The sequence below is a fragment of the Mustela erminea genome, chromosome 3 (genome assembly GCF_009829155.1).
Source record: "Mustela erminea isolate mMusErm1 chromosome 3, mMusErm1.Pri, whole genome shotgun sequence".
Classification (NCBI taxonomy): Eukaryota; Metazoa; Chordata; class Mammalia; order Carnivora; family Mustelidae; genus Mustela; species Mustela erminea.
In genome coordinates this window covers 61010361-61025714 of record NC_045616.1, presented here as the reverse complement: position 1 = coordinate 61025714, position 15354 = coordinate 61010361, and the positions used below count along the sequence as shown (strand labels likewise).

General features: G+C 36.7%; 1 protein-coding gene across 1 annotated transcript in view; it reads left to right on the top strand.

Annotated features, from left to right (window-relative positions):
• The window catches only part of SCAMP1 (secretory carrier membrane protein 1), a 120493-nt gene that overhangs the window by 37455 nt on the left and 67684 nt on the right, over nucleotides 1-15354 (top strand). Inside the window, exon 3 of the mRNA XM_032334871.1 lies at nucleotides 14835-14933. Within this exon, the coding sequence (XP_032190762.1) occupies nucleotides 14835-14933 (99 nt within the window). The remainder of the gene's footprint in view (nucleotides 1-14834; nucleotides 14934-15354) is intronic.

Below are 15354 nucleotides of genomic sequence, written 5' to 3'. Positions count from 1 at the left end.
TGAAAGTCATAAGACCTGGATTCTAAACTAGACCCTACCACTGATAAGTTGGTGACTTTAGGCAAACCACCTAGTGTCTTTGGACATCCTTTTTTTTTTTTTTTTTTAAATGGGTAATGATGGGAGAGGAAGATGTTGAGTTAAATAGTTTTAAGATCAGTTTCTTTTGAAAATGGATGAAACTTTTAGCTCAGGGACTAACTGAATATATTTGTACACAGTAGTTTACTTATCTTTAATACTATAAAAGCATTTTCTACACAGTAATAACTGTATTTTCTCTTGCTCTTCGTTTCTTTTTATATCTTTTCTCCTTTGCTTCTTACTGTCTTGTCTTTGTTGGAGCTGATTATCTGTCCCTTATGGAACCAATCTTCTTTGTTTCTCTTTTTATTTAATGTTAACTATTGCCTTCTGTCGTCCTGTCTAGCCAAGTGTCATTGGCTAGAAACATCTGAGTCTTCTTTGGCTCAAATAGCTTCTTTTCCTATCTCTATTTGCCACATTCTGTCACTTGTATTTTCAGGAGATATTACCTGTCCGTCTTTCTCATTCCTGCTAAACCACCCTAATTCAAGTACTCAATGTGAAATAATACAATGGTCTATCTACTTTACCTTTCTCCAGTTTCTCTCCTTTCAGCTTACATTCTACATTCAGTCATTATTATCTTTTTAAAAAAGATTTTATTTATTTATTTGACAGAGAGAGAGATCACAAGTAGGCGGAGAGGCAGTCAGAGAAAGAGAGGAGGAAGCAGGCTCCCTGCTGAGCAGAGAGCCCGATGTAGGGCTTGATCCCAGGACCCTGGGATCATGACCTGAGCCAAAGGCAGAGGCTTTAACCCATTGAGCCACCCAGGTGCCCCACATTCAGTCATTATTGTCACTCCCTTGCCTTCCCTTCTCTTCCTTACTTTGGCATAATTTCTGGGCTAAAACACAAGTGGTGCTGGTTATATACAGTTCTGTCTACTTCTGCTTTCTACCCTAGCAACTTAAATATGGCTGGAGAAAGCGTGCCAGAGGGTCTCACTTTTGGTTACTGACCAGCTCAGTAGAGTACTAGAACACTGAATATTCTGGTTATATAATTGTCCAGCTTCTTCTTCCTCTCTCCTCATCTGTAAAATCTCTTCCTTTATGCTCACTCTTAGATGATGACCTTGCTTATTTCACTGAGAAACTTGAAGCAGTCCATAGAGATCCACAGACTCCTATCACTGCTCCTACCTATCAGCATTTTACCATGTTTTCTGCTTGCCTGTTATTTATAGATGAACTACCTATTTGTGCTTCTGTCTGATGTTATCCTCTATATTTCATGGTAGATTTCATGCATTCTCACCTTGGAACTTTGCTTAATTGCTCCCTCCTACATCATTAGATTTTTTCTTCTATTGGATCATATCTTCATAAAAATAAGTTGTGTTTTCTCCCATCTTAGAAAAACATCGCAAAAATTTATTTAACAGCTTCATTGAGATAAAATTAATATGTCCATTTAAAGTATATAATTATGGTGCTTTCAGGATTGCCCAACCATTGTCACATTCTAATTTTAGAATATTTTTGTTTCATCCCAAAAGTTGGACCTTTCCGCAGTCACTTCATGTATCCTTTCCCTCTCCAGCTGTAGGCAACTACTAATTTACTTTCTGTCTCTCTAGATTTGTCTTTTCTGGACATTTCATATAAATAGAATTATACAGTATGTGGTCTTCTGTAAATAGTTTCTTTCACTAGGATATTAGGGTAATATTTTAAATATTCAACTGTGTGGTGGTATGTATCATCAGTACTTTATTCCCCTTCTTTTTTGATTTTTATACCACATTTTATTTAGACATTCATGTGTTGATGGGCAGTTAAGTTGTTTCAGGTTTCTGGCTCCCAGGAGCTTCTATTACTTTTTCTGCAGTCCTGTGTTTCCATTCCTCTTGTAGATAAACACATCACAGTGTAATTGTAGTGTCATATGTAGCCCAGCCTGGTTTCCAAAGTGGTTGCACCATTTTACATTGTCATTGTTAGTGTGTAAGTGTTCCACTTTCTCCACATCCTTGCCAACATTGGCTGTTGGGACTTTGTGCTTAAAACCATCCGAGTGGCTGTGAAGTAATTTCTCCTTGTGGTTTTGATTTTTGTTTCCCTGATGGCTAATAATATTGGCCATTTTTTTCCTGTGTGTATTTTTTTTTGTTGTTGTTTTAGAGAAATGTTTAGATCTTTTGCCCATATTTAAAAGAATCGTCTTTTTATTCTTATTTATTTATTTATTAGAATTTTTTTTTTTTAAGATTTTATTTATTTACTTGATAGATCACAAGTAGGTAGAGAGGCAGGCAGAGAAGGGCGGGAGGCAGGCTCCCTGCTGAGCAGAGAGCCTGTTGCAGGCTTGATCCCAGGATGCTGAGATCATGACCTGAGCTGCAGGCACAGGCTTTAACCCATTGAGCCACCCAGGCGCCCCAAGAATTGTCTTTTTAATAGTGAATCCTAAGAGTTTGTTAAATATTCTAAATACAACTCTATTATCAAATACGTGATTTGCAAACATTTTCTCTCATTCTGTGAGATGTCTTTTCACTTTATTGATAGTGTTCTTGGCATGGAAGTTTTAATTTTGATGTCATATTTATTTTTTCTTGGGTCCTTGTTATTGGTGTTCTAAGAAACCATTGCCTAACTCAGAGTCCTGAAGATTTACTCCTATGTTTTCCTCTAAGAGTTGTACAGTTTTAATACTTACATTTAGGTTAATGATTGATTTTGAGTTAATTTTTGCACATGGTATGCGGTAATTGTTCAACCCCATTCTTTTGCATTGGATACCTGCTTGTTCCATCACCATTCATTGAAAAGACTATTTTTTTTTTTTTTTCCTATTGGATTATCGTGGCACTCAGGCTGAAAATCAATTGATAATTTAGGAGTTTATTTTTGGACACTTTTTTCTGTTGATACCAATGTCTGTCCTTACTCTAATAATACACTGTCTTGATTACTATAACTCTGTAATAAAACTTAAGATTATTTCCCTGTCCAGTTAATTTATGGCATCTTCTTTCTTGCAAAACTTTTTCTGCTCTCCATTGCTGCAGAAATCTTCTGAAGGATACTCTACTTATTTTAGTTCCTTAGCCCTTTCTCTTGAAAGATAGTTCAGTAAGGGTTTTGCTTCTAACACTCCACCAAAATGTACTTGTCAGGGTAGCCAGTCTTCCATATTGTGAGATTCAGTGGTAAATTTTCATTCTTAACCTTAATCAGCAGCATTGAGAGTTGATCACTATTTCATTCTTTTTTTTTTTTTTAAGATTTTATTTATTTGACAGAGACAGCATGCATGAGCACAAGAAGAGGGAGCAGCAGAGGGAGAGGAGGAAGCAGGCTCTCCACTGAGCAGGCAGCCTGATGTAGGGCTCAATCCCAGGACCCAGGACTCATGACCTGAGCTGAAGGCAGACGCTTAACTGACTGAGGCACCCAGACGCCTTCATTATCTGATTCTTAGAACATTTTCTTCATTTGGCTTTCAGAGTAGTTCAGTTTTTCCTTCTCAGTCTCCTTTGTTGGCTGTCTCCTCCCTCCTGCATTTTCACCTGCAGTATTGGAGGCCACCTGGAATTAGGCTTTGCTTCTCTTCTTCATCTGCGTTTGCTCAGATGGTGACTTCATCCAGTTTTATAGCTTTAACTTGTATCTACAGCTTTAGATACGTGTGCGTGACTTCCAAATTTACATCTCCAGTACAGACCTCTCTTCAGAACACCAGGTTCGTATTTTAACTGCCTACTAGAAGTGTCTACCTGGATGTCTGAAAAGTTGCAAATTCAGTGTCATGAAAATTGAACTGAATCCTTTGATTGTAAACCTGCTCATTTTCAGTCTTTTTCTCTCTATCCTACTAGTTGCTTAGGCCAAAACCTTGGTAGGATTTCACTGTTTGCATTTCCTTGTATCTCATGTCTTTCTGTCAGGAAATCCTGTTGGCTTCCTTAAAAATATATTCAGATCTGATCCTTTTTCTCCATAGCTGCCACTTGGCTTGAGCTGTGATGTGACCTTGCCTGGATTACTGCAGGGGTGATTTCCTAACTACTCTCTCTCCTTCTACCTTTGTCCTGTTTCAGTCCTTTTTCAACTCAGTAATCACATGACCCCTTGAATTTGACCATTTCAGTCTCCTGTCAAGAACTCTTCACTAGCTTTTACATTTTTTTCCAAAGTAAAGCCAAGAGTCCTTAAAAGAATCTGGCTCCTAACAACTCTCTATTCTTTATCTCCTCATACTCTTTTCCTCATGTATTCCTGTATCCAGCACACTGGTCTTGTTCATATATGTCAGGCATTCTCCTCACTTTGTACTGACTGTTCATTCCCTCTACCTAAGATGGTCTTCCCCCAGATACCTACAGGGTTCGACTTCATCACTTCCTTAAAGTGTTTACTCAGATATTGAGTTCCCTGATCACCTTTGTAAAATTAAATCCACTCAACCTTTATTCGTGATACTTTTACCCTGTTTTTTTTTTGTTGTTGTTGTTGTTCCATAACATTTACTGCTTTCTGAGATATTCTAAAAATGTGTTTGTTATGTAAATTGTTTATCTTCCATAGCTAGTATGTAAACTCCATGAGAGTAAGGATGTTTACATGTTTTCTTCATGAATGTATCTCAAGTGACTATAACTGTTGGATGTTGTAGTTGATCAATAAATATTTGATGTATGTATGAATATGTATGGTCACGCTTCTCTTCCTTCATTTACACTTTTCTACTTGGAAACTCCCACGCATGTATATTCCTTCTTTCCTACTGTAGTACACCTCTTCCACCAAGTATTCTAATCTTTAAAAGCTTGTTTTAAAATGGTTATCTATTCTGATAAAATTATTTGTCTTGATTCTGCCATTAATGTGTGTAATTTTCACCACTCTTAATAACAAGAAAATCTGTGTTAAGCATAGCTACAGTCCGTTCTTGTTTGGTTAGAGACTGAAAAAGTCAATGAAAATTGCAAAAGTTTTAGGTTTCTTTTGGCAGTCTCTTAAACTTTGTTGCCTTAGAGAGCTGTTTTAAAAATGCACATCTTTTCATTCCCCTGAGTTTTTGAACCTGCGTGTCTATAGTGGGGACCAGAGTTTGCATTTTTAAAAAGATTTATTTATTTATTATTAGAGCGAGAATGAGTGAGCTGGGGGTTGGGGGTAGAGGGAGAGGGAGAGAGAAAATCTCAGGCAGACTGCCTTCTGAGCACAGAGCCCAGATACCATGACCTGAGCCAAAATCAAGACTTGGATGCTTAACCAGTTGAGCCACCCTGGTGCCCCAGGGCCTGCATATTCAATAAGCATCAGGGGTTTCTAGTGCAAGGTATCTATAAACACGTTAAGAATGCTTTTGCTTTAGACCCTGAGTAAACTTACGAACTTTGTTGGTTCACAGATGGAAGAGAAAGAACAAGAAAAAACAAGGAGGAATTTTCTTCAGTAGGTGTTTAGAATATGGAAGAAAGCCAGAAAGGAGAACATACATTTGTTTGTGCATCAGAAAGATAACTCATGGACCAGTGCCTTGAAGGGATCTTATATATTATTTATTTAATAATGAAACATCTTGAGAATTTTCAGTGCAGAGAACTCATTAGGTTACAGAAGAATCTCTATACAATTTATTGCCATGATTGTTATAATGTTTTTAATTCTGTTGAGCTAAAGTATGTTTTGAAGTGAAAAATGTTGAACATTTTTTATTTATCTGTTAGCTGTTTAAATGCCTTCTTTGGAGAAACATCTGTTCACGTCCTCTGCCCATTTGTTAACTGTTTGTTTTCATTTTTTAAGTGTTGAGTTTGTTGAGTTCTTTATACATTTTGGATACTAGCCATTTATTGATAAGACATTTGCAAATATCTTCTCCCATTCCCTTTTAGTTTTGTTGACTATTTCCTTTGCTGTGCAAGAGCTTTTTACCTTGATGAAGTCCCAATTAAAACACTAATTTTTTAAAATTGACGTTTTTACAATTTTATTTTATTGTATTATTATTATTTTTTTAAGATTTTATTTATTTGACAGAGATTACAAGTAGGCAGAGAGAGAGGAGGAAGCAGGCTCCCTGCTGAGCAGAGAGCCTTATGTGGGGCTTGATCCCAGGACCCTGGGATCATGATCTGAGCCGAAGGCAGAAGCTTTAACCCACGGAGCCACCCAGGCACCCCATAATTTAATTTAATTTTATTTATTTTAAATATTTAATTTATTTATTTGATAGAGATCAGAAGTAGGCAGAGGCAGGCAGAGAGGGGGAAAGCAGACTCCCCTGCTGAGCAGAGAACCTGACTCGGGGCTCGATCCCAGGACCCTGAGACCACGACCTGAGCCGAAGACAGAGACCTGACCCACTGAACCACCCAGGCGCCCCGGTTTTTACAATTTTAATTCCAGGTTACCTAGTATACAGTGTTATGTTAGTTTCAGGTATACAATATAATGATTCCACATTTCTGTACATTGCTCAGTGCTCATCATGATAAGTGTACTCTTTAATATCCCTATCACCTATTTCAAGTATTTTATTGTTTTTGATGCTATTGTGAATGGGTTGGTTTTCTTTTTCCGTTGCTTCATTATGAATGTAAAGGAGTGCAACTGATTTCTGTGTGTTGATTTTATATCCTGTCACTTTATAGAAATCATTGATTCCAACAGTTTTTGATAGACTTTTTAGGATTTTTTGTATGTGAGATCATAACATCAGTAAAAATGATAATTTTATTTCTTCTTTTCCAAATTGGATGCCTTTTGCAGAAATGAAAGTCTCAAGTGGATGGTTTCATTAGTTTTCTTTTTACTATATATGCAAAGGTGAAAAGTAGAAATAGAATTAGGAGCCATCATCAAGTAGGTCTTTAAAAATTATGTCTAGGGGCACCTGGGTAACTCAGTGGGTTGGGCCTCTGCCTTCAGCTCAGGTCATGGTCTCGGGGGTCCTGGGACTGAGCCCTGCATTGTGCTCTCTGCTCAGCAGGGAGCCTGCTTCCCTCTCTCTCTCCCTCTGCCTGCCTCTCTGCCTGCTTGTGCTCTCTCTGTCAAATAAATAAAAATCTTAAAAAAAAAAAATTGTATCTAGGGCTTTACTTGTTTGGAGATGGCTAATCAAGTAAATTGTGGCTGAAGAAAATACTGGGTCCCAGAATTGGACAGTGATCTAGCTAACATCTACAGATTTGAAAAAAATTATTAGGAAAATAGCTAGTGGGTTAATATAACTGCTCCCAGAGATTTGTATCTTTCCAACCTTTCTCATCATTGCTATACTACAAGCAACTATGACCTCACATATATCAAATTACTATCTCTAGCCCAGCCTTCATCTTTATCTTATGAATTGATTGTACTTAATGCCTTATTTGTTATTTATTTATTTATTTATTTTACTTTATTTTATTTTTTAAAGATTTTTGAAAAAATTTATTTGACAGGCAGATCACAAGTAGACAGAGAGGCAGGCAGAGAGAGAGAGAGGAGGAGAAGGCAGGCTCCCTGCTGAGCAAAGCCCGATGTGAGGCTCGATCCCAGGACCCTGGGATCATGACCTGAGCCGAAGGCAGAGGCTTTAACCACTGAGCCACCCAGGCACCCCCTTATTTGTTATTTAAAGCAGTAAAGAATTTATAGTAAGTTTTCAACTTGGGTGAATTTTTGGATAATTTCTTATGTAGTTTTTCTGAAGCGTGCTGCCAAACTAACTTTGCCAGTCTTTTTTTTTTTTTTTTTGTCATTATTCTGTTGTCTCAACATATTAAACCAAGAGAGTGAAACTTAAGGGCCAATCTTTTCTAGTCAGAGAACAGTTAAGATTGATCAGCTTGTTTTGCTGCTTCTTAAGAGCAATTGAGTGAGGGGAACAAGAAATTGGAACAGAGAATTTCTAACTTTTGTGATAACAAAAGATTACCATGGAGATTTAAAAAAAAAAACCCAAAGATCTTTTAATCTCACTATCTGGAAATAATCACTATTAATATTTTGATGAATTTAGTAAATTTTAAAATTAAAAACTGACATAGTTTTATAACTTCTATCACTTATTATTGGTACAGACTTTTCCGGTTTCATTAAATATTTTTTCAAGCCTTTTAAATAGATGCTTAAAATGGTCTCCTATGGATAAAACAGTTTATTTTCTTATTTGGACATTTGGGTTATTTCTAACTTTTTGCTTTTGTAAATAATGCTCTGGTAAGCATCCTTGGCAGACACACATTTGTGCCTATCTTTGATCATTTCCTTATGATTTTTTTTTAACACTATTTGTGAGTCATAGAGTATAAATATTTCTATGGCTGTTGTACATAATACTGAATTAAGCTCCAGGATTATTACATGAACATGTTTATACCTATTATCAATGTGTATAATATTACACCCATTTTACATCTTTTCCAAAATGTGATGATCTTATGGTAGTAGTGACCAAAAAAATAATTAGAAGCTTACATTTTTTTGGATTACTAATGAGGAGTTAACATTTTTAATATGTTTATTTTTTATTATTATTTTTTAAAGATTTTATTTATTTATTTGACAGACAGAAATCACAAGTAGGCAGAGAGGCAGACAGAGAGGGGGAAGCAGGCTCCCTACTGAGCAGAAAGCCCGATGCGGGCCTCGATCCCAGGACCCTGAGATCATGGCCTGAGCCCAAGGCAGAGGCTTTAAACCACTGAGCCATCCAGGCGCCCATATGTTTATTTTTTTGTATGTCTTTTGTAACCTGCTTGTTGAAGGCTTTTTAAAATGCGTTTTTCCTCAATAACATGTTCATCTTTTTTTTTTTTTTTACTGATTTCTATGTAATGAAGTGTATTAATCAGTTGACAGTTATATGTGTTACTAGATTTTGCCCTTTAATATTGGTTATGAAATATGTTATATCATCCAGCTTCTAAGTATTTACTAGATATATTACCTTTTCATTATGATTTCTTTCCCCTCATCCCTTTTAAATATTTAGAATACCTTTGCTCCAACCCTAGATCAAAAAGTCAAAAAGTCATCCACAGATGCTATATCATCTGTGTCCTCTATATTATAGAGCTATGCTATGTTATAGTGTTTTTATAGTTTAACAAAGAATATCCATTTGAGAGTTGAGAATGTTACTAGTGAGCTTGAACCATTAATTAATATTTTTATTGACCATTCCTGTTTTCTTCTTTGTATTGCCTGTTCAGATCTTGTGCTTATTTTCCTATTAGTAGTTAAGAGTTCTATGAATTTGTAACAATTATTTTTGTATTCTATGTGGCATTTATATATGCATTATAACCAATTTTCTCTAGTCTGTGATTTGACTTTTCACTCAATGTTAAGTTTGATTATACAGGTTTCCCCCATTGTTGAAAAGTAGAGCACACCTATGAAACTTTTTGTAAGCCCAGATGATATAAAGTGAAGGGTATTCCCTGCTTTTCCCAAACTTGATGTTACACCACTTTACTTTTAGAAAGACCTACTTTTGTAGCTGTTTTTGCTAACTTAAAGAAATCTGATTTTCTTTGATTTTACGAAAAAAGCTGTCACTGTACTAATGTAGGTCTTCTGAAGTGGTATAAAGGAAACTTTCAGAAAGTGGGGGATACCTATAGTTGAACTTGTCTATCTTTATTGTTTGTCTGTTTTCCTCATGTTAACTTAACAAGTACTTAATGAGCATTTACTGTGTTCCAAGCATTGTTTTAGGCACTGGAGATACATCATTGACAAAATACATAGTGATTTCTAGAGCTCACATTCAAGAAGCTCTTATATACCCTAAGTTCCTAAAAATATTCACCTTTTTTTTTTTTTTCTAGAAGTGTGTAAGTTTTGCTTTTTCATTCGTAGATCATCTACCTGGAATTTATTGTCATGTGGTGTTAAGTAGGAAATCTAGTTTCACTATTACATGTGGGTGGTCAGTTTTCCTAACATCATTTATTGACTAATACGTTATTTCTCCACTGTTGTATAGTGAGTGTCCCCTCTCTTGGATATCAAGTTTCTGCATTTGTGTGGGTCTGTTTCTGTGTCTCTTCTGTTTATTGGTATATTTCTTTATCTTTGCCATCTGTACCACCCTCTTAATAACTGTATCTTTACAATAAGCTTTAATATCATAGGTCTGCTCTATTTTTTCTCAAAATTGTTTGACCTATTCTTAGCCCTTGGCTTTTTCATATGAATTTTATAATTAGTTGTATTCTCCAGTTATTTCTTCACTTGTGTCTGGCTTCCTTTTCAGGACTGCTACTTGCTGTGTCAGGGTAAAATCCTGATACATTTGGTGGGGTGTTCTGGCTTTGACAGTTTCAATCTTCGAACCTCCCTTTGCAGCCACTTGCTCATGTGCTCTCTTTCTCTTTTCCTTTTTTTTCTCCTTTCTGTTTTCCTTTTCCTATGGCCATTTAAAAGAATACTTAAAAATATGTATTTTAATTTTTTAAAAAGATTTTTATTTAATTCAGGGAGAGAGCAACAAGCAGGATGAGGGGCAGAGGGAGAAGCAAGCTCTCTGCTGAGTTGGGAGCCTGCTGCAGGGCTCAATTCTGGGATTGGGATCATGACTGAGCTGAAGGTAGACATTTAACTGAATGAGCCACCCAGGTGCCCCTAGAAGTATATTTTTTAATTTAAAAAACAAGTAATATATTGGGAGGTAGGTAAATAATAGAAATGTATATAAAGCAAAAGGTGCCGATTTCTCTGATACCAGTTTGCTGAGAGCTTCTAGATATTTTTCTGGGTGTGTACAAGTATGTGTTTATTATAGCAGAAAAATGGTCATATGCATTCTGTAGTTCACTTTAATTATTTAAAAGGTAGTCTTCTGTAACTCTAAATCATTCCTTTTGATGGCTGCATGGTATGTTATACAGTAATTTAACCAATTCCCCTTTGATGGACTTGTGGGTATCTATTTGCTCTTTGATCCTGAAGCTGCTTTCAAATACTCCTGGATCTAACTGGAAAAGTGGAGGTTTTGCAGTTTATTTTCCATCTCCGTAATGACTTCCCTCTTAGTCTTTCCAAAGGGTATTAGTGGAGTTCTGTCAAAAGCATTCCTGTTTACTTTTTTTAAAAAAAAACATTTTTTTAAAAAATCATGATAAATGTTCTCTTTAATCCCCATCCCCTATTTCACCCATCTTTCCACCCACCTCCCCTCTGGTGACCATCAGTTTGTTCTTTATGGTAAGGGGTCTGTTTCTGGTTTATTTCTGTCTTTTTTTAATCTGCTTATTTGTTTCTTAAATTCCACATACAAGTGAGATCATAATATCTTTGTCTCTTTGACTTCACTCAGCATTATACTCTCTTGCTCTATCCATGTTGTTGCAAATGGCAAGATTTCATTCTTTTTTATGGCTGAATAATACTGCAGTGTGTGTGTGTATACACATCTTTATCTATTCATCTATCAGTGGACACTTGGGCTGCTTGAATAATTTGACTATTGTAAATAATGCTGCTATAAATAAAGAGGTGCATGTATCCTTTGAATTAGTGTTTAGGTATTTTTTGGTAAATACCCAGTGGGATTGTAGAGTAGTTCTATTTTTAACTTTTTGAGGAACCTCCAGTTTTCCACAATTGCTGCATGAATTTGCATTCCCACCAACAGTGCAAAAGTGTTCTTTTTTCGTCACATCTTCCGCAAGACTTGTTGTTTCTGACGGTTTTGATTTTAGCCAGTCTGACCTATGTGAGGTGGCAACTCATTGTAGTTTTAATTTGCATGTCCCTGATGAGTGATTTCAAACACCTTTTCATGTGTCTGTTGTCAATCTGGATGTCTTCTTTGGAGAAATGTCTGTTAATGTTTTCCCATTTTAATCAGATTACTTTTTGTGTGTGTGTGTGTTGAATTGTATAAGTTCTTCATCTATTTTAGATGCTGACTCTTGATTGGGTATGTCATTTGCAAATACCTTGTCCCATTGTGTGGGTTGCCTTTTTGTTTTCTCTGCTCTGCATGATAAGTGTTTTTCTGTCCCCTCGCTTAAAATCTGCAAGTGACTTTCCGTCTGAAATGAGTCTTTTGTAGGCAGCATATACGTGGGTCTTCCTTGTATATCTACTTAGTCACCCTGTGTCTTTTGATTGGAACACTTAGTTCATTTACATTCAAAGTAATTATTAATAGATACGTGTTTATGCCATTTTGTTACTTGTTTTGTGGTTGTTTTTTATAGATTTCCTGATTCTTGCTGACTTTCATGGTTCATTGGCTTTCTTTAGTGATATGCTTGGATCCCTTTCTCTTTAGTCTTTGTATATTTATTACTGGGTTTTGGTTTGTGGTACCATTATATTTGTAACATCTTCTGCATATAGCAGTCTATATTAAGTTGATGGTTACTTAAGTTTAAACTTCTTTGTTCTTTTTCTTCCCACCTTTTACGTATATACTGTCGTATTTCACATCCTTTTATTTTATGAATCTCTTCAATGATTTTTACAGAAATACTCACTTTTGCTGCTTTTGTGCTTTTTACTTTTCATACTCTCACTTATGGTCTTTATTTTTAACTCAGAGTTCTCTTTAAAATTTCTTAAAGGGCTGGTTTAGTGGTGTTTTTTAGAGGAACTCTTCAGTTCTCTATTCTGAATGATAGTCTTACTGGGTAGAGCATTCTTGGCTGCAGATGTTTCCCTTTTACCACTTTGAATGTATCATGCCGCTTCCTTCTGGTCTGCAAACTTGCAGCTGAAAAATTCGCTTCTAGCCTTATGGGATTTTCCTTGTATATAACCGTTGTCTTTTCTCTTGCTTTAAACACTTTTTTCTTTATTCCTATTTCTTACTATTTTAATTGCTTTGTGTCTTGGTGTGGACCTTCTTGGGTTGAATTTTTGGGGGCATCTCTCTGCCTTTGGAATCTGGATATCTGTTACTTCCCCCCCATTAGGGAAGTTTTCAGTTACTATTTCTTCAGGTAAATTTTCTGCCCCACTCTTCTGAGATCCCTGTAATGTGGATGTAACTACATTTGATGGAGTTGCTGAGTTCCCTAATAATATTCTCAATTTGTATACTTTTTTTTTCCTTTGCTCAACTCGGTTTCTTTGTATTACTCTGTCTTCCAGGTATTAATTCATTCCTTGGCTGCATCAAGCCTACTGTTTATTACATTAAGTGTATTTTTAATTTCACTTATTGTGTTCTTGCCTGCACTCTTTTCTCCAGTCCAGTGTGTATTTTTGTGATCATTATTTTAAATTTTCTTTCAGGTATCTTTTTAATATCCATTTTACTTTGGTCTCTTGCTGTGGTTTGAGCCTGTTCTTTCACTTGGGAGATGTTTCTCTGTCTTCTCATTTTGTTTGACTTTGTGTCTGTTTCTCTGTGCTAGAGAAGTCAGCTACTTACCTTACTCTTAATAATAGCCGTTGAAGAAGAGGGATTATAGTGCCCTGTAGTGCAGTGTCCATGTTCCCCAGGTTATGTTGTGGGTACTCTGCTGTTGAGGTCTGGCATCTTTTCCTTTCAGGCCAGATGTTTGCTAATGCTGTCTTTACCTATTGTGAATAGCAAGGTGTACAGTGGTCTACTTGTGAAACAATACCTGCCACTGCTGGAACTGCAGTCCTGCAAAACAAGCAGGTCACAAGGTGTGGTATTGGCAGGGTGATCTTCTGGGGAGGGACTCCAGGACTCAGGGGAGCATGGCTGGGAAGGGCTGATCTGCCAAATCACATGTGGCAGGTTTGTTTCGGTGTAAGCAAGTTAAGCAGCATGTGTCCACACAGTGCTGGTTTCCACAGGTGGCTCTTATTTATGTTGGGGAGCAAGGGAGGAGAATGTCACCTCCCAGCTCCTTTGTACCTGGAAGGTTCTCCCCATGATCCCTGTCTCCCCAGGCAATGTTCTGAGATGAGCAAATTTCTCTCCTCCTTGTCTGCCCACGGCATTTTTTGAACTGCTGGTTCTGCCTGCATCTGCATAGGTTGTTTTTCATGCTGTCTCTTAAAGATGAGGGACTCTTGTTTCCTAACACCTTCTGGGCTCATCCAGAGCTGAGCATGCTGGTTTTTAAAATTCTAGGTTTTAAGTCCTGGTGGTTTCATGAAATTTCAGAGGCAACTATGGAGATTCATCCTTCCTGTTAGCAGTCTCCCCAGTCCGAAGGTCTGTTTGCCGCTCTTCTCTGTGCCACTGGCGCCTTCTCCACTGTGGCTGACTGGTCCCTTTTGCTCCCAGGCTGTGTCTTTGCACTTCATATCATCTCTGATGTGGACTCTTCCTTGCCTTTTGTTGTGGAGTGTGTTCTGGAAGTCCATGGGCTGTTTCCAGGGTTATTTCCGCTGCTGTGGGTGTTATCTAGTTTTACCTGTGGGAGGAGCTGAGTTTAGGGTCCTCCTACTCTGCCATTTTTCCAGCCAACCTTTCCTATTAACTTTTTAGGTGGAAACTTAAACAATGGTGGACGTACCTCTCTTTGGTGGAAAGATTAACAGTTAACCTTGACGTAAATTCTTCGATTTGGCACTATATTTTACTAAAAAGCAATCCTTCAAGGTTTTGTTTTATGTTTTCACATGTGGCATCCTCCAAGAGAGTGTTTGTGATATAGTGGTAGAGGTAGCAGCCAAATTGGAGAGTTGAGGAATGAGTGAGTTTGAGAAAATGGAGATGGAGAGCTGAAGCAGTACTTTACTACATACTAGCAGAGGAAGAGAGGAGTTCTTGGTGTTTTGTTTTTTATTGGGGTTAGTCCTTTTGAAAGAAGTTAAAATTGGATCTCTGTGTTTTATAATTTGTCCATTTTTTAATTTTCCTAGCCTCCACCAGGCACTGTGAAAATGCCTAATGTACCCAGTACACAACCAGCAATAATGAAACCAACGGAGGAGCATCCGGCTTATACACAGATTGCAAAGGTTAGTTGATGTTATGTGTGTAAATTTGTATTGGAAATTATATTATCAATAACATCTTTGGAGTAGAATTATTTATATGTTGCCTTAACTTTTTTTTTTCCCTACTTAATTTTTAACTTACTTTTGAGTCTGAGTTAGCTAGTTTTCAACCCTATTAACATAGTTCTTTTTTCAGCTTATAATATTTATTCTGTTATTAACAGTTTTTGAATTCACTTATGCTCTTGAACAATTTGTTTTCTGAAATTTTTGTTGCCTTTTGTTGGTTTCACTCTTTAATGCACGATGCTATTATAGTACCAATAGAAACCATTGGAAAAGGGTTGTAGTGGCTAAGCAAAGGACTATGGTAGGAAGTAGCAGGTGGTAAAAATATGAGAATAAAGGAGATGATTAGGATGCCTTGTATTACATAAAGGCA